Source organism: Amaranthus tricolor, chromosome 6, assembly GCF_026212465.1.
Source record: "Amaranthus tricolor cultivar Red isolate AtriRed21 chromosome 6, ASM2621246v1, whole genome shotgun sequence".
NCBI lineage: Eukaryota > Viridiplantae > Streptophyta > Magnoliopsida > Caryophyllales > Amaranthaceae > Amaranthus > Amaranthus tricolor.
In genome coordinates, this window is record NC_080052.1 from 26623125 (window position 1) to 26642157 (window position 19033).

The 19033-nt window shown below is 33.2% G+C and overlaps 3 protein-coding genes across 6 annotated transcripts; 2 read left to right on the top strand and 1 right to left on the bottom strand.

The window, feature by feature from the left end:
* The first annotated feature begins 500 nt into the window (after nt 1-500).
* On the top strand, nt 501-1872 carry LOC130814738 (uncharacterized). Its single transcript, XM_057680913.1, has one exon. It carries the CDS (start codon nt 641-643, stop codon nt 1391-1393), a length of 753 nt encoding a protein of 250 aa, XP_057536896.1. The 5' UTR covers nt 501-640; the 3' UTR covers nt 1394-1872.
* Nucleotides 1873-3369: 1497 nt separating this feature from the next.
* Nucleotides 3370-10068, bottom strand: LOC130814740 (serine/threonine-protein kinase OXI1-like). Of its 2 annotated transcripts, none has more exons than XR_009042481.1 (2): nt 9007-9139; nt 3370-4018 (listed from the first exon to the last, which is right to left on the bottom strand). XR_009042481.1 is itself a non-coding variant. In XM_057680918.1 (2 exons), the coding sequence occupies exon 2, from the start codon at nt 4001-4003 to the stop codon at nt 3584-3586; it is 420 nt and encodes a 139-aa protein (XP_057536901.1). In that variant the 5' UTR covers nt 4004-4018; nt 9956-10068; the 3' UTR covers nt 3370-3583. The 2 variants fall into 2 exon arrangements, 1 of the variants encoding a protein (XP_057536901.1); XM_057680918.1 differs by lacking the exon at nt 9007-9139 and adding an exon at nt 9956-10068.
* LOC130814739 (cellulose synthase A catalytic subunit 8 [UDP-forming]) lies at nt 6550-17767 on the top strand. 3 transcript variants are annotated; one of them, XM_057680914.1, is made up of 15 exons: nt 7061-7093; nt 10038-10143; nt 10907-12421; nt 12746-12825; nt 12914-12971; nt 13232-13382; nt 13779-14045; nt 14139-14484; nt 14575-14712; nt 14787-14912; nt 15167-15379; nt 15543-15783; nt 15875-16074; nt 16279-16632; nt 16866-17767. In XM_057680914.1, exons 3-15 carry the CDS (start codon nt 12244-12246, stop codon nt 17451-17453), a joined length of 2940 nt encoding a protein of 979 aa, XP_057536897.1. In that variant the 5' UTR covers nt 7061-7093; nt 10038-10143; nt 10907-12243; the 3' UTR covers nt 17454-17767. The 3 variants fall into 3 exon arrangements, with proteins under 3 accessions (XP_057536899.1, XP_057536897.1, XP_057536900.1); XM_057680917.1 differs by lacking the exon at nt 10907-12421; XM_057680916.1 differs by lacking the exons at nt 10038-10143; nt 10907-12421 and having other exon boundaries at nt 6550-7093.
* Nucleotides 17768-19033: the final 1266 nt, after the last annotated feature.

Consider the following 19033-nt stretch of genomic DNA (forward strand, 5'->3'; position numbering starts at 1 on the left):
CTAAATACTCCTCATATCTTAATTAGAATTATTTTAAAATCTTTACAATGTGATCATATTAAAATAATGAATAATCATACCACCTAGAGAGCTGGAAGTATATTTTTCAATTTTCACTATGAGAAAGACAAATTAGAAAATTTACTTTTTAATAATCATCTCATTAGAATTGCAATATCATATCTTATACAAAATCTTGTTAAAAAGAAAAGTTCCGACATAAATAGAACTGATAAATTCTCACTAGTGGAAGGAGAAATATGTAATACAGATTGTTGTGAGAGATAATTTTTTCAAAAAACACATTAGATATATGAACTACAAAACTCAATTAATATAAATTAAAAAAAAATAAGAATACAGACTTGTTGTGTTGAGATTTATATCTTAAAAAAAACGATATTTCATAGAAATAGCTGAATGTGTAAAAGCAATAAGGGTTTAAATTATTGACATTTTGACTTTCAAAAAGGTATCCAGGAGAAACTAGAAAAGTGGACAATTTACAAAGGCCAATTTATGTCCACTTAAAAATCCAACACATATACCCCATTTAGCCATTTCAATCCTTTCTTACTTTACCCCATTCAACCATCACACAACCCATTTTCAGAGCATATTCTCATTCCTCCCACCATTAATGGAACCTGAAACTGTCCTAAATCTCTTTGATTTTTACTGGTTTGACCATGATCTATTCAACAAAAAACACCCCATGAACAATAAATTCCCAGAAATGTCAAAATCAAACCCAGAAATCCCATCTCTACCAATAATTCATACCAAAACCATAATAATTAACCCAAATTCACCTCAAAAACTAGTAACTGAATCCTCTGTATCTCCAAATTCTGTTCTTTTTACACCAAAACTCCAAACTATATTTTCTGGGAAAATACCAGAAGAGCTTGAAGCTTGTTCAATGACAGAAATGAAAAACACCCATAAAAAATTAACATCAAAAACTACTTCCTCTTTAAAGGGGAGTAAATGTTCAGGAATTGCTTCTAGAAGGAAAAAGAAGGGTTTAAGTAAGAGTTTATCAGATCTTGAGTTCGAAGAACTTAAAGGGTTTATGGATTTGGGTTTTATTTTCTCTGAAGAAGATAAAAATTCAAACTTGGCTTATATCATTCCTGGGTTACAGAGATTGGGAAAAAATGATGATAAAATACATGAAAATAGTGATAATAAAGATGAAATATTGGTTGATGAATCTGGTTCTAGTTCATCAATTTCAAGGCCTTACCTTTCGGAATCATGGGAAGAAATGAAAAAGAAAAGAAAAGAGAGTAGTTTGTTTAATCCAAGAGTTCCTGATCCTAATAGTCATGTTCAAATGAAGAATTATCTCAAATTTTGGGCGCATACCGTTGCTTCTACTGTTCGCTGAAATCTTGTGATCAGAAGGAGGGTTTAATGACGGGTCGGCATACTATAGGGGGTGTTTGGCACGTTAGCTTATTGAGCGATTTTAGTTCATTTTGATTTAAATAGAGAGTTACGTGGTCAAATCAGCTAATTTTAGTATTTGGTGAATTAGCTGGTTAAAACAGTTTTTTAATACGAATAAGCTGTTGTTAAACAAGCCACTTAAAGCAGTGGGTTCAAAATCAGCTAGTCAAACCAATTAATAAAATCAGTTGGTCAAATCAACCACTATTATTAGCTATCAGCCATCTGTCAAACACCATCACCTTAATCAAAAGAGATAAAAAGTTACACTTAATTGGTGTTTGTTGGGTTGTAAAAGTTTTGCACAATGTATATTTTTTACTTTTTTTTTTTACTTTGTTTTATGTTTGTAGTTTTGATAAATTTGCTGTATTATCCTTGTAAATTAAGAAATGGAGGTTTTTGTTGACTTTGGAATATTATTTGGCTCTTGATTTTTTGTATATAGAATTAAAATTATTGGTCTGTAAAATGATGGGTCAGAGGGTTTTGGAGACTGATATGAGATATTGAAATCAGTCATGATTCATGAGGAAGAAAAGGTCAAATGGAAATGGTTGAAAGTTGACCTAACTAATCTGGACATTAAAGATAACTGGTTTAAATTATCCATTATTAGGAAAAATAATAAACTCGTGAACAATGAGGAAATTAAGCATATAAAAATCACAAATAAGTACTCCAGTTTGTATGCCAACCTTGTTACTTGGTAAAGCTGAAGAAAGTTCAAGCCTTCAAAGCATGTGTCGGCTTTAGTCTCGGATTTTATATGGGTTCATGTAGACTTCAGATAGATCCGGTCTAAAACTTTTGGTTATTTTATTGTTTTTTGTACGATTATATGGGTGATGTACGATTTTTTTCATTTTATTGTTTTTTGTTATTTTAAAAAATAGAAAAGGAACTGGAAATTATTGGTTATTGATTTTCAATGAATTAATAATTGCATATTATAGCTAATATTTAATTCATTTTTAATTTTAAAAATACTATTTTATAAGTTATGTATGATGTCATCGATATTATTTTAATATTTACTAAGTAAGTACAACAAACTATGTTAAAAATAAATTCTAATGTTAATAAATTGTTTTGAACATATATTACAATATTACATTAAATGAAATATTTTAAATAACGATAACATTTATATACAAAAATATAATTTAGATAATAATACAAATATAAAATTAAAAATAGCTTGTCTTGTAAAGGACTATTTGACTGTTGAGACGGATCTATGTAATTAGCTCAATTGTCTTATTGGTCACTATAAGATTGTAATTGACACTTTAAGAATTTATGAATAAAAAAAACATCTAAAGTAATTGTGTCTATTTAAATAAATAAATAATTATTAAAAGAAATTTAGAGTATAAAATTAAAGCAAATGTCAAATGATTGCAAAAATGAAATTGCTTGTCTATTTTACAAATTTACAAATGCAAATATTTGCTTTCATCTTTGTCTGACCTTTAATCATTATTCACCAATTTATCTCTCCTTTTACCTCTAAGTAAGTTACACAGCTTATTGAAAAGTTGATTGCATTAACCAATTTCAATAGTGCATTTATATATTTTGATTAAATAAGTCAATTCCAATGCATTTAGGCATTGTTAAGAAAATTCACCAATTTCAATGTATTGATTATGATAATTTATTAAGATTAATCAATATTAATCAATACCAATGCAAAATCTGATTTCCTTATATAATAAGATGACATCATATCTTATATTGGAGGGAAAATTTACTCCATAAGGTGACACCTCATAAGTTTGGAAGTACAAATAATATCAGTTTTTTTTATTTTAGTTATAGATATAGATAAAAAAAATTAATAGAAGTAAAATATTAAAAAAATAATAACTAGCTTATAAAAAAAAAAGAGAGATTATCAATGGTATCCCTGTGTTATTGCACTTTATCTTTGGTACCCCGTGTTTTTCGTAATTTCAATGGAACCCCAAACTATCTTGCTAATTACAAATGTAACACTTTTAAAGTTTTTTCCGTTAAGTGGCCGTTAATTTTTGTAAAAAATCAGACATGGTTAGTTTTTTCTTCTTCCCTTTTCCCTCTCCTCTTTCTTCTCTCCTTACACAATTGTTCTTCAAGCTACTCATCATTTTGTAGTAAGGTGTATTCTGGCGAAATCGTGACCGTTGCCTTGGATGATCTCTGGTGCCACGTACTCTTCTGTTCCAACAAATGAGTTTGATTTCCCCACTGAGTCTGACTCGAACGAGTTTCCTGAATCGTCCCATGTTTTACTGGATTTCATTGAGTATTCTGTTGAACTCACTGATTTAGTGCATTTAGAGAGGGTTAAAAATCTGGGTAACTGAGTTATCTTCCTTTCTGACTCGGACTTCTTAATTGATTCAAAACTCGACCGAGATTTGGGCGATTTTGGAACGAGTTTTGTTGATAGATCAAAATCTACTAACATTAAGTGCCCATTTTCTTGAATTAACATATTGTCTGGTTTCAAATCTCTGTAAACAATCCCTTGTTTGTGTAGATTTTCCAATGCTAACACCATTCAGCCCCATGGAATCTGAAAAAAATAAAAAATCTATGTTTCAGGTGGTCTTTTGGTAGTATCTTGAAGCAGCTATGAAAGGAGAAAAGGAAGAGTAGAGGAAAAAGGGAAGAAGAAGAAATTAATTATGGTTGATTTTTTATAAAAATTAATGGCCACTTAATGTAAAAATCTTAAAAAGTGTCACGTTTGTAATTAGCAAGATAGTTTAAAGGCACCATTAAAATTACGAAAAATACGAGATACTAAAGATAAAGTGCAATACACAGAAGTACCATTGATAATGCCCAAATAAAAATACTTAAAAAAATACACAAGATATTCAAAACCTACAGGCTACAGCCTACAGCCTACGGTCAACAAGGCTACAACTACAAGTGTTCCGACCGTTAGAACTTCGAAGTGGGAGTATATTCTGAAATCTGAACCAATTATTGGGCATTACTCCATGTCTCATGATGATGGGCAACTTGTTTTTTAAAGTCCTTTTTGTTGTAGCAAAAGAGTTTTTTTTAAAGAAAAACATGAATATTTAATAATAATTAATAAATAAAAAGATCAAAGTATATAGTATTTAGGCTAAATTATAGAATTCTGATCACTTATTCTAAAATTACGACTATTAAAAATGGTCGAAATTATGTGATTTGACTTAAACACTGTAGACTTTGATACTTTGGTGGTTGTAATTTGTAAAAAATAAACATTAAGACTGTAATTCGCAAAAATCCTAACTTTAAGAATATTATTTGCAAATTATTCCTTTTTTGTATGATGATGGGTAAGGGTGTTCAAAAAAACCCGACTAGTTGATCCGCAATATAAATGGTGAGTCAAATTTCAAAAAAATTTAATATAAACTGGTGGGGATGGGCATGGGTCTTAGATCCTAAGGGTCTAGACCCGACCCGACCCTAATTTTAATGGTTTGGGTCCACCTATTTTTGGACCCTATGGATTCGGGTCGGATCTGGGTCAATGAACTTAGGGTCTGGGTCCGGGTCTACACGTTTGAGACCCAGATCCGACTCATATACCCAATATATCTTTTTTTTAATATATATTAGCTATCATGTGTATTTTATTTTTAAATTTTATTATATTTCTGAACATTACATGGTTTTGAACTTTTTCGGTTCATATAATTTAAAATGTGGTCGTCGTATCATACTTTAAAAGTTAAAGACTTGATAAATATTTCATTATTAGAACTTGAATGTTGGAAAACTTCATATATTTATTCGCTCAATTAGTATAAAGTATTAGAAGATCCTCATTAGTCGAAAATGTTTAAATAATTTTATACGAATGGTCGAAATTGTAGTTCATAATATAATTTTAAAAAATTTTCAGGAAAAAATAAATAAATTTTTTTGGACCCAGATCCAGACCGTAAACCCTAGACTCGCCAAACCCTAAGGGTCTAGGTCCGAGTCCAAAATTTTCAGACCCTACGCATCTGGGTTCGGGTCTGGGTCCAAAAAAAAATTAGGGTATGGATTGGGGTCTAGCTGGACCCAACCCATGCCCATCCCTATAAATTAGGTACCTGGTAAAGTGACCCGTCAAATAAATGCATCTATTTTTTTTAGGGTTTTTACTCTCATATATGCCCTTCTTTCTGTTTTCTATCTTTCAAAGTTTAAGACGTCGTTTTTCACTCTCAAATTTCAAAATTAAAACATCTTTTCCCTTACTCAGTTATCTGTTTTCCTCTATTTATTCAATCCCCTCAATATGAAACCTTCTTCTACCCATCATCATATCTTTATTTAACTGTAATTTATACCTTAAATCCCAATATTAAACCCACTCCATATCCCTAATCCTCATATCAAAATCTAAAAGCCATAAAATTGCTTCTAGGTATTTTCAAAAATGAAAAGTGTAACTACAAAAGAAGAGATTAAAATTGTCTCTAAGAACAATGGAAGGGCTTCATGAGATGGGTCCACCTCTAGTTTTTATCAAGACTTTTGATATGGTGGAAGATTCTTCTACTGATACCATTGTTTCTTAGAGTTCAGCTTCAAATTGCTTTATTGTTTGGGTTTCCTGGAGTTCTGCTTATATTTTTACTATAAAAATATTCACATAATTAACAATCTTATCTATCTAAAATATCAAAAAATAAAATCGGGTATCTGGTTTCCCGACCTGATTTATCCGGGTACCCGCTTTTATTGGGCCGGGACACAGGGCGTTAAAAAAGGTATCCGACTAACTGGATACCCGGCTTTTCAGGTATCTAAAATGTTGAATATCCGCTAATAAACACCCCTAATGAAGGGTATTTTCATTATGTAATTTGGATTAAATATTCATATTGGTTTGAACTTACATCTATTTGTTGACAAACCCAAATTTGCACTCTAAAAGTTTTCTTATTTTAATTTTACCCCTTTTTTTTTTACCTTTTTTTTTACTTATACCTGGATTGAGGATTATTCCCTCTATCCCATTAAATTTATATTATTTTTTTATTTTAGTTCGTTTCATTTAATTTGCATTATTTTTATTTTTAGACAATAATCTACTAGTTTCTCTTAAACTTATCCATATATTTTTGACATTATTTTAATTTTATCAACGCAATTCATTCTTTCTCTTTATTTATTACCCCGTTTAAAAATAACTCAATTTCTCTTTAATGCAAATCGAAAAGCAAGTAATAATATAGTACACTATATGCCCTTAATCACAACACTATAAAAGTTTCCGACCAAAAAATACATATAATTCAAATTTTATAAGACCAAAAAAATGAGAGTAATTATTCACAAATTCTTATGAGAGACGGGTCATCTCTAATTGAGCCGACTAATTATATATTTTGTAAAATATTATAAATAGACATTAAAAATAATGTAAGTAGACATTTAATATATTAAAAGTAGGCATTAAAAATATAGTAAGTAAACATTAAAAATAATATGAGTAACATTAAAAATATAATATATAAGCATTAATCTTTAATAGGTTGGGCTTGAAATACGTCTATCTCTCAGGATTTTTAGCATAGGGGGTCGGTTGGAGATGACTGAAGGGACACACTGCCAACGCTCGTGTTTTATCGCCATTGTGTTCGAGGTATTTGACTATTTGTTTTTGCTACTTCAAATTTCAAACGAAATGAAATTTCATAGCTGCTGTTTTTGCGCGAGAATATGATCCCCTTCCTATTATGTTGTATAATTTACTTTTTTGTTGAATTATTATAATTTCTGCGTGTGGCATTATTTTACTTAGGAGTTAGGGTTTATTGATTTTGGGAAGTTATGATTATGATAAATGGTTCAAAAATACACCTATTTGGGTTTTGTTCGATGATGAAATTGATAGTTTTCTAAGATTTCAAGTAATTTTGTTGAGGGAAGCTTCATACTTAGATAATGTTGGTGCTCGTAAATTTTTTTGATGAAATGGAGATAAAAAGAACAAGGACATGTTCTTATGCATAAAAATTTCACATCTATTGTTGGCTGGGAGACACACTTACGCTATCTTTGGACGAGAATCGAGACGAAATGGAGAAGTAAAGAGAGGCATGAAATTTGCTTCATTTTGATAGTAACAAGAGATGGAGGAAAAAGAAAGGATGGAAATTGGAAGAAAGAACTCCTTTGATATTTTTTATAAAATAAATTCTTCCAACATATAAATATTTGAAACGAAAACAATACTATTTTCCTCCCTCATTTTTCCTCCCTCATTTTTCCTCCTATTTCCTTTCCTCGCAAAATGCTATCTAAAATACATACGTACTAGATTGCTAAGAACACATGAGAAAATCCATTACTACTTGTTAGGATTATTGGTGATTTGGTTCACCAAGTAATTAGGACATAATTAAAGAATTAGTCAAGTGTGTTAGTGTAAGATAGAAGAAGACATAGTACACATATTAGTGATTGGTTGATAATGTATCAAACAAGTACATTAGTACATTGTACAATGTATGTGAAGGCTTGGGGGTGCAAGGTTTGAGCTTCTAGTGCATCCCATTCAGATATAGGACAAGGCGTAAGAGTAACAGGGACCAAAGGGGAAACATAGGGACGCGTGGAAGAACCAAACTCGACCAAAAAGGTGTTGTACTGCACCTGCTCAAACGAGTATAGTGCTGAGCAGGCAACAACTTGCCTTCTGTGAGTTGCTGCCCCATTTTTCCTTTTGTATTATTGTTGCCCCGCTCTTGTCCTTATTTCCTCTATATATCCCTTAATATCCTAGGTTATAGGTGGGACAAAGTCTCATTGTATAGTTCTATCTTTTGTTCAAGTATTCTCCCTAATAGCTCTTTTGTTCCTACACATAACCTTCACGTGTAATTCATTCAAGTTTGTATTTATCCTTTAAACATATTAATATTATCCTAGGCTAGAATGGTGGAGGTATCCCGAGATTGGTGAACCACCTTAAATCTTGTCTTGTTTATTTGTTTGTTATTGTTATTCATTCCTAATTTGCATACTTAGTTCCTACAACTGGGACACATCATGAACACAACTCTATGTTTGTGATCTTTGGTTAGTGAGAGTGCTTCTCATTTTACTACTTCAAATGACTTTCTATCTTTGACCCTCTTACACTGAAATCTTCTTAGAGCAATTTAAAGTATGAGGAATGAGGAATTTTGTAATTTAGTAGAGCATGTTCACTACAATCTTTGCAAGATGTAATATATATTGTAATATGATTTAATATTAGCAACTCAAGACAAATTGAAGCAGTGTTGTGATGAATTTAGACACTAAATGGATGTGTAAAAAATGAAGAAACAAAAGAATATCAAAGCCAAAGCAAGAATACTGACAAAAGCTTGCTCTTCGTAGCTCACGAAAACTTCAATGAAGTTTCTCACAAAATTCAAGAAAGTTTCTCTCAAAGGTCTACAATCCATAAATCTTTCTTGCACTCTTATCTCTACTTTATCTGACCTGTCTGAAAGACCTTTTTTTTAATATAATTTTAAGGTCAATGAAATAAAATATAAAAATTACCGAAGAGATTCACGCAAACTTGAGGTTTAATATGCTTTGCTCAAACGAGCACACTCCCTGCTCATTTGAGCAAAGCACACTCTTAGCAATTTTTGTGTTGTTGGCTCAAGCTTCTTGAACGAGTGGCCCTACTGCTCGTCCAAGTAACCCTCCTTTGCTCCTCTTCGTTCTTTGCTAACATCAAGGCACATCATGTCTCTTTGTATCCCCTTTAATTCCTTCATCGATGCAAGCTAACCCTTGCCCTACCAAATGCTCTAAAGCATCATCATTATAGGATGATTTGGTTCTGAACCAGCAAAGATAATACAAAAATTAGTATGGTTATCTTGAAATTCAGCTGCTTTGTGAGCTTATTGTTTCCAGGAATGCATTACTTCCTTGAGTTTGTAATCCAATAACAGTACCTCATCTCATAAGAAGCTTATAGAGCTCCTTTCAATTATCCTTTTTACTTAGTTCATAGGGCAGCAACTTGATCATCAAAATTGGTTGAATTGAATTGACACTAACAAAAGTATGGGCTGTAATTATATTGAGATTTATCATAAAAACTGTTGCAGGATTTTTCCGTCCAGAGTTTACCAAAGTGACTTACGTTTTTAAAGGGTCGTTAGCAATGCAGGTTGTTTTAAATTTGTTCCTCTAATTGGTTTATATGCTTGATTCAAGATGTCAATAGTAACATTGTATCACTAAGGTTCTGTTTGGTATGCTTCATCAAATGGAAAGGGAATGGAAACCTTTAAGAAATGGAAAGGGAAACTATAAGGTTTATTGTTATTTTAGGAAATGGAAAGGGAAACTATAAGGTTTATTGTTATTTTTTGTTTGGTATATAAAAAGGTACTGTATCATAATTAAAAACTAAAGGTAGGTAAATTTTATTTAAAATAAAAAGAAAAATTTATTTAGAGAGAAAGGGTCCATATTCAAGCTTGAGTTTTACCTGATAATTCTAGTTCAATCTTAGACAAGAAATGAATTGTACACCTGTATGAAATTGTTCTTAATAGCTTGAACTACTTCAGTATGAGGATGCCAAATCATGGTGTATTGGTGTTGAAGCAACTTTTTGATTAACAAATGCCAGTGACACTGCTGTGTAGCTTCTGGTCATCTCCATGAAATAAACAGGTATTTTGCTTACTGATTATAACGCTTCCCATACATCAAGCTCAGATGTATTGGATAAGGCACCCAAATTGGTTATCTATCTTAAGTTAAGGTCATCCCACAAAGCATTTCCTGCCCTCTAAACCTAGTCAGCTTTCCTTTACTCGTATGAAAATTGTTTTTAATGCCATGGTGCTTTGTTCCTCAATCACAGCTCTATCGACCAGATTTTTTTATAGGTATTATCTGGTTCGATTTCCCCATTTTGTCCTCTCGTACTAGTATATATAGCTGCTATATCAGGTTGAGTGTGCCCTACATCTTCTTGTTGGCTGTTGAGCTTCATTAGATGTGACACCAACCTTGATAGATGACTATTTACTAGCTTCTATTACTACTTTTTATCTGTGAAGATACATTTGGTGCACATTTTAATATCATGGAATGTGCTGTATACCTAATGATCCAGCTCTTTAAATATTTTCTTAGCTCATCTAAAAACATTAAAATTAGATATTTGTAATACTTATGAAGGTATATTTTATGTTCCTTTAATTAAAACTATTTTGTTTTTGATTTTTTGTTGGATTTTGAGGAGAATAAACCTATTTAAAATGTGTGGATGGATGAAGAATGTGAATTAATTTTAAAAAAGATATGCGGCAAATCTAGTGAGACTGATCAAAATGACATTGACAACAAACTTGGGGGCTTAAGCCTGTAAATTCAATACATTACTCCTGTGTTCGTCTAAATTTGCTACTGAAAATGACGTATTGTGCAGAAAACGTCAATTTCAATAATAAATTCAAAGAGACAAAGGAATTAGGAAATACATTAGCTTTTATATATGGACATTCTAAGGGGCCAGCTTAGTATTGGAATTAGACTGAAATTTCCCAATGCCATCAGTATTTCTTGCTGCATTGCTTCAGGTAGGTCAATGAACTCATCGATTGATTGACAAAGTTGTATTCTTCCGTGCCGGTCAGATTGACACTCCTCTGTTCATTCATTTTACATCATTTAGTTGAAAAAACTCTCAAATTTCTGAAAAAACACTTTCAGTTATGAAAGAAATTTAGCAATTTGATTGTAAGATAGAGAATAAGTAAGGTCTTATGTAAAAAAATATTATTTTCTTTTTCTAATTATTTCCTTATTTAAAAAATATTATTTTCTTTTTCTAATGTTTCGACTCTATTTCCGCGCAACTCAAAAATAACGTATTTTTCTCTAATCATATATGATATTTTTTAAAAAGTTACTTCATACTATGTTCAATAGCTGTATTAAAATATAAATTGCTCTAATTAATAGCATATTGACTGTCAAATTCTAAAAGTTTCACCTATAAATCTATGTGAGACAAACAAAACAGTACAAAATCGAAAATATAAGTAAAATGATAGAAGTATTAACTTTGAATTGAATTCCTTAACTAACTTCTAAAATGTTTTCCCTTTCATTTATCATATATCCAACTTTTTTTTTAAAAAAAAATTTGAATATAATGCAGAGAAGTTGAGCCAAATTACTAATTCTATACACAAATATTTACACTAACCTAATCACTAAAATTATTATCTAAAAATTGTATTTAAAACCGCATCGGTCGTGTTGTAAAGGTGTAAAAACCGCAGATTTATCTGTTAAGATAACTACATCACTCCCAAAACCGTATCATTATTACCGCGGTCGCGATCATTACCGCATTTTTACAGTACGGCGGATTATGAAAAAAATTGTTGCAAAACCTCTTAGAGGGGTATAAGATTTTAATTTTACTCCTTATAGCTGGATTGGCACCTTTCAAAAAGTCGTTGGTTAGTTAAAAGATGTACCCCTCCCAACTGAAACCTTTTCCTTAAAACTCCCGCAAATTTTCAAACTTACTGAAACGTTGCTTCTCATCTGTCCTTCCTTATATGTTTACATTAAATATGACACCAAACAAATTCTCCTACCGAACATTCTGATACAAAAATTGCACTGAACTTTCTTCTCTATCTCTTCCACATGATGAGGTAGTTTTCTTCTTACGGTCATATAAAGAAGCACCAAAACTTGTGTTTTTCTACAGACATAAAAAAATCATAAGGGTAAAAAGATAAAGTTAGGATGATGCAATCTGGGGTTCCTCAGTGTAACACTTGTGGTGAGCAAGTAGGAATCGACTCGAATGGGGATGTGTTTATTGCTTGCCATGAATGCAATTTCCCTGTTTGTAAAGATTGTGTTGATTATGAAATCAAGGTTGGTAAAAAGGCTTGCCTCCGTTGCGGTTCTCCCTATGAAGGTTAGTCTCTTTTCATACATTATAACCATCGGTTTAAACTTTTGGTTGAATTAGTCCTTTGACTTGGTATCAAATGCCCAACTCATGGTCAAACCTACTTCCAAGTGGAATTATCAGCGTGAAGTATGAGTGACGCTTGTGCTGCATCCACACTACTAGCCTAACGGGCTTTTTTTAGGGGCGTGATAGAGTATATAACATATATTAGAGCCTCAACCATTAGCTTTTATGCTTGAATCGATCCCTTGACATCTTTAGCTATACAGAACTTTGGATTGTTTTGGATTTTGGATATGGTGGTTTTTGTAATGTTTAATTTTACAGATACTTCAACATATGATGAAGCTGTTGTTGAAGCATTTGGTAATCATCAAAATAAAGCAAACTATCATAACGATGAGCAGGTATATTTGCAAGAGGAATATATTTTATGCTAAATTTATTCAAACTATAATAGTATAATGATATAACATGTTATCTTGGTTAAATCAGAAACATGATCTTGGTTTACATGCTAGAAATATGAGCAGCATCTCAACAGTTGATAGTGGTGAGCATTTCTAACCTTTCCAAGAGTTTTTTTTTTTTTTTTTTTTGCTATTGTTATGAGAGGCGAATAAAAAATACTAGTATAGGGTGCACCAAACACTCACTTTTGCGTGCATGGTGAATTTACTCGGCTATTATTAATAGGGTTTTGAATCAAATGATTTTGATCATAACCTTGACAAATTCGAGCTTTGATTCCCCCTGATTGTGGTCAGTGTTAGTATTATGATACCAACTGTATACTTTGTCTATTTTTGGCAGAAATGAATAGTGAATCTGGAAGTTCAATCTGGAAAAACCGGGTGGAGAGTTGGAGAGACAAGAAAGACAAGAAGAAGCAAGTTGTTAAAGAGTCTAAAGCTGTAAAAGAAGCTGATCACGCTCCACCTGAGCAACTTATGGAGGAAAATTTGTAAGTTATATATATATATATATATATATATATATATATATATATATATATATATATATGAACATTAGAACTACATTTAGCAAGCTAATCTGAAGAATGATATACTTCAAGATAATCTAAACTCCTGAACACTGTCACATGATTCTTTAATCTCCTTGCGAATCGCGAATCAAAGAAAGCAAATTATAATCGGTTTTGAGCTATTTTATGGTCATTTAAGTGAATTGTGAATCCAAAAAGCGAATCAACTGGCGAAACATGCTCCTGAATCCTGATCATCATCATCATCGCATATGAAATAATAGTTCAAGATCATGTACATATAGTCTTGGAAAAAATTCCACCATAAAATGACCTTGGAAGTTTCTAAGACGTGTGCTGTTTTTCTTTTTACAGGTCTGCAGAGGCTGCACACCCACTTTCAAGAATTGTTCCAATCCCAAGAACCAAACTTACCTCATACAGGATCGTGATCATTTTGCGATTGATCATTCTTGCACTGTTTTTCCACTACCGGATAACTAATCCTGTGGATAGTGCCTTTGGTCTATGGCTTACTTCTGTCATCTGTGAGATATGGTTCGCATTTTCCTGGGTTTTAGATCAGTTCCCTAAGTGGTGTCCTATCAATAGAGAGACTTTCATCGATCAGCTTTCCTTGAGGTACGCTGAAATATTATGAAAATAGTGATTGGTAGAAGGGATCAAATTTACCTCTTCCCTTGTTTGTAATGCAATCTCATTCTGTTTGTTCAGGTACGAACGAGAGGGAGAACCTTCACAGCTTGCAGGTGTTGATTTCTTTGTCAGTACCGTGGATCCACTGAAGGAACCGCCTCTTATTACTTCAAATACTGTACTGTCCATCCTTGCTGTGGACTACCCTGTAGACAAAGTCTCCTGCTATGTTTCTGATGATGGTGCGGCCATGCTCACCTTTGAATCACTTGCTGAAACTGCTGAATTCGCAAGGAAGTGGGTTCCTTTTTGCAAGAAGTTTGATATTGAACCACGAGCCCCTGAATTTTACTTCTCGCAGAAGATTGACTACCTTAAGGACAAAGTTCAGCCTTCTTTTGTGAAGGAACGCCGAGCTATGAAAGTACGTAGCCTTGTTGCTTTTCATGTACTCTTTCTTACTACAATGGTTTGTGAAGGAAGTGATCTCATGATGTGTATTTCTGTGTGACAGAGAGATTACGAGGAATTTAAAGTGAAGATTAATGGTTTAGTAGCGAAGGGACAGAAAACTCCAGAAGAAGGCTGGACCATGGCAGATGGAACACCTTGGCCTGGAAATAATCCTCGTGATCACCCTGGAATGATTCAGGTATATAGCGATTCCCATTCTGATGCACATCTTTTACAACATACTTATTTATGTACTGATATGGGACTTTCTAGGTTTTTCTTGGAAGTACTGGTGCTCATGACATAGAGGGTAATGAACTTCCAAGGCTTGTTTATGTGTCGAGAGAGAAAAGGCCTGGATTTCAGCACCATAAGAAAGCTGGTGCCGAGAATGCCTTGGTAACTTTTTTTTATTTTCCTATACTATCGAACTTCTCTTTTAAGTATCTTTTTAGAGCTGAGAGACTCTTGGCCACATCCTCTTTTATGGTTATGGGTTGCCGCCTTCCTTCCTTCCCCAGACCTTGATCATAGTTTTCTATGAGTAGGATACGCTGGGTATGATAATGATGATATTCTATTGAATAAGATTTACTTATAAAAGCTATGTAATAGCTGCTATTCTTATTTCACACAACATATTTGTCTCACAGGTCAGAGTGTCTGCAGTCCTCACGAATGCGCCCTACATTCTTAACCTTGATTGTGATCATTATGTCAACAATAGCAAGGCAGTTCGTGAGGCGATGTGCTTCCTGATGGATCCAGTAGTAGGCCGGGATGTGTGCTATGTTCAGTTCCCTCAAAGATTCGATGGCATCGACAAAAGTGATCGATATGCTAACAGAAATGTGGTTTTCTTTGATGTAAGTCCTTTAATTTTATAAATAGCCGATAAAGTTCTTTTGATAGATTATACACTTTAATAGACCTTATGTCCATGATTCCTTTGAGGTCCATATTGTTTTGAGTTGTAGAAAAGCCGATGTTAATGTGGTGATAATCTTATCCATGATTCCCTGAATTCAGGTTAACATGAAAGGACTTGATGGGATTCAAGGGCCAGTTTATGTCGGAACTGGTTGTGTATTCAATAGGCAAGCAATGTATGGCTATGGACCCCCATCCTTGCCTAGTTTACCCAAATCATCCTCTTCTTGTTGTTGCCTCCCTTCCAAGAAGAAACAAGAGAAAGACATCTCAGAGGTGTATCGAGATGCAAAACGTGAAGATCTAGATGCGGCCATTTTTAACCTCAAAGAGCTAAACAGTAAGCTTCCTTGTTCTTGAGGACATATACTAAGAATTTCATGCAACATGACTACTTCAAACAACATTTTTTTCCCTGATTTTTGATGCAGATTATGATGAGTATGAAAGATCAATGCTAATTTCTCAAACGAGCTTTGAGAAGACATTTGGGTTATCTTCTGTGTTCATCGAGTCTACATTGATGGAAAATGGAGGTGTTCCGGATTCTGCTAACTCATCAACATTGATTCAGGAAGCAATACATGTTATTAGTTGTGGGTATGAAGAGAAGACAGCCTGGGGAAAAGAGGTAAAATATCGCTATTAAAAACACTAGAAAATCAGCAAGAAGTCTCTGTTTTGATCAGCATAAATCAATCTAATGGCTAAAAAAAGTTCCAATTTAGTAACAATCAAGTGATAAGAACATAGTGTTAGACCTCTTCCGAGTCTTCAAATTGTAGCATCATATAATATTACAGTTATTGACACTATCTATTGTCGATTTTGTCAGATTGGATGGATCTATGGATCTATTACAGAAGATATTTTGACAGGGTTCAAGATGCATTGCCGTGGTTGGAGATCAATTTACTGTATGCCTTTAAGGCCCGCGTTTAAAGGGTCTGCACCCATCAACTTGTCTGATAGACTGCACCAGGTCCTCCGGTGGGCTCTTGGATCAGTGGAAATATTCTTTAGTAGACATTGTCCTCTCTGGTATGGGTTTGGAGGAGGCCGCCTGAAGTGGCTTCAGAGATTTGCGTATATTAATACCATCGTCTACCCTTTTACTTCCCTCCCACTTGTTGCCTATTGCACATTGCCTGCTATCTGTCTGCTCACCGGAAAATTCATTATACCAACTGTAAGTTTCCTTTCTCACATCGTCCTACATAGTAAATTGCATATGCATGCATTGCTTTTCGTGAATTTGTGCTTGTATTCCATAAGAATGTTCAGTCTGTTTTGAAAATCATGAGTTAGTCTAGTGTTTTTGTACCTTTCATAGGGAATTCTCCGTTCTATTCGACTTTTGAATTTCAATATTAGCGAACACAATAAATTGACTTGTATGTCTCTTGTCCTTGCAATTTGCAGCTATCAAACTTGGCAAGCATACTCTTCCTAGGCCTCTTCATGTCCATCATACTTGTCAGTATCTTAGAACTTCGATGGAGTGGAGTAGGCATTGAGGATCTATGGAGAAACGAGCAGTTTTGGATTATCGGAGGAGTCTCTGCTCACTTGTTTGCCGTATTCCAAGGGCTCCTCAAGATGCTCGCAGGGTTCGACACAAACTTTACCGTCACAGCCAAAGCAGCTGATGATACTGAATTCGGAGATCTCTATGTTTTCAAATGGACTACCCTTCTTATTCCTCCCACCACCCTTATCATAATCAACATTGTCGGAGTGGTAGCTGGATTTTCCGATGCCTTGAACAGCGGCTATGATTCATGGGGCCCACTGTTCGGAAAAGTTTTCTTTGCCTTTTGGGTGATCCTTCATTTATACCCCTTCCTTAAAGGTCTCATGGGAAGACAAAACAGGACTCCTACTATTGTGGTGCTCTGGTCAGTGTTATTGGCCTCAGTTTTCTCCCTTGTTTGGGTCAAAATCGACCCGTTTGTGAGCAAAGTGGACAGTAAGACCATTGCTCAGAGCTGCATTTCCATTGATTGTTGAGTGCCAACCAAAATCATATACATATATTTTTGTGAACAGATAGGCTAATAGTAATACCCCACCCTCTTTTTGTTGTATTGTATCCACTTATGAACTGAACATAAGTTCTTGGAGTAAATTTGAAGCAAATTCTAGTAATGGAATTAGGTGGGTGTCTTTTTAATTGTTTAGGAAGCTATTCATTAGATCTTGTTTGGCATTTAAGCCAAAGAAAACAATGTAATATCTTATGATACATACTTTTGTAATTTGTTCATGATTTTCTCTAATGAAGGAGAATTACAAGCAGATCATTTTCTTCTGCCTTTTTGATACAAGCAAACTTGTCCAATTTCATGTAGCTGAAAATCATTTTATTCAAACTCATCATGCATGAAGTTTAACACTTACATTGTTATAAACTAACTTTTTTTTTTTTAACTTAATCATGTATATATCAATCTTAGAATATATAAAATTTTGTCTAAACTAAACTGGAAACTTAAATAATGGGATTAAGTCGGAGTTAGAATCGGATGTTGGATCGAATTGTAGTCGGGGTTGGGTTCGAGTCAGATTATCGGATTTTTTGAAATTCGACTCTAGTCTGACTCAGATTTTGAGTTGGATTATACAAGCAGACTCATAACTGGATTTTTTTCTCTGACTCGAATCAATGTTTTTTCTCAGGTCGAAACAGATTAGGGTTGAAGTCTGAATAAACTATTTAAGCTTATACTATAACTAGATAACTTTTCTTAAGCTGCTATTTTTCCAGAATTAAATGGGATTGGATAACCTAAAATACACCTCTAACACAATATTATACACAAACTTACTCAGCATATAAAAAGTTTGTAAGATAAACTTATTTTCGAAAGGGACAATGTTTTAGAAACTTCCAGAGTATGCTATTCTTTTGAAGAACCATTTTGCAAGAGAATTTTGGTTGATTTTTTGTTCTATTACATGCCAATGTTTGCCAACTCTTTGCTCCTTTTGTTTGCTAACTCTTTACTCCTTTTATACTGCACTTTGGACGTCTCCATCTAATCGTACACTCATTTATTAAACTGATCATTCCAAGAAACACAACAAATCGCAAGAAAGATTGCTAAGTAGTGTAGGGGTCGACCAGGCGTCAGATAGGCGCTAACTCAGTGCATATTCAATGTGTGTGAATTTCATTGTGGGAGCCAACTTGGTACCACTCATTAATTTTTATGGCTCGTACATCAAGTCATTGATGGATTAGTGCATTACCGACAATTCTAAACATTTAATTTTTAAACTATGTTTCAACATGTTTTAAAGTAATTATATTTCAGCGATTTATGACTTAAACATGTTAAAACTTAAAAAACTTATTTAATACTCAAAATTTTAACATTTTTATTATAACTAATGAGACACAAACCATAATTACTAACCAAGTAATTAATTGTTTGAATATCATTGAAGAAGAACAAGTTAATATGAACTATCAAGTAAGTTAAAGTGAAGTTTGATTACCATGCTTACTAGGATGAGACTTTTCTCCAAAAATATACCTAAAACCTAAATATATTATCCTTATCAGTATTGTGGTCTGGCTATGAAAT

Excerpts from the sequence above, each read along its gene's own strand:
- LOC130814738 (XM_057680913.1), top strand. The coding sequence starts at position 641 with ATGGAACCTGAAACTGTCCTAAATCTCTTTGATTTTTACTGGTTTGAC.
- LOC130814739 (XM_057680914.1), top strand. The coding sequence starts at position 12,244 with ATGATGCAATCTGGGGTTCCTCAGTGTAACACTTGTGGTGAGCAAGTA. Across the intron at positions 16,075-16,278 it reads AGACAGCCTGGGGAAAAGAG|ATTGGATGGATCTATGGATC; the intron begins GTAAAATATCGC and ends CGATTTTGTCAG. Across the intron at positions 16,633-16,865 it reads GAAAATTCATTATACCAACT|CTATCAAACTTGGCAAGCAT; the intron begins GTAAGTTTCCTT and ends TGCAATTTGCAG.
- LOC130814740 (XM_057680918.1), bottom strand. The coding sequence starts at position 4,003 with ATGGTGTTAGCATTGGAAAATCTACACAAACAAGGGATTGTTTACAGA.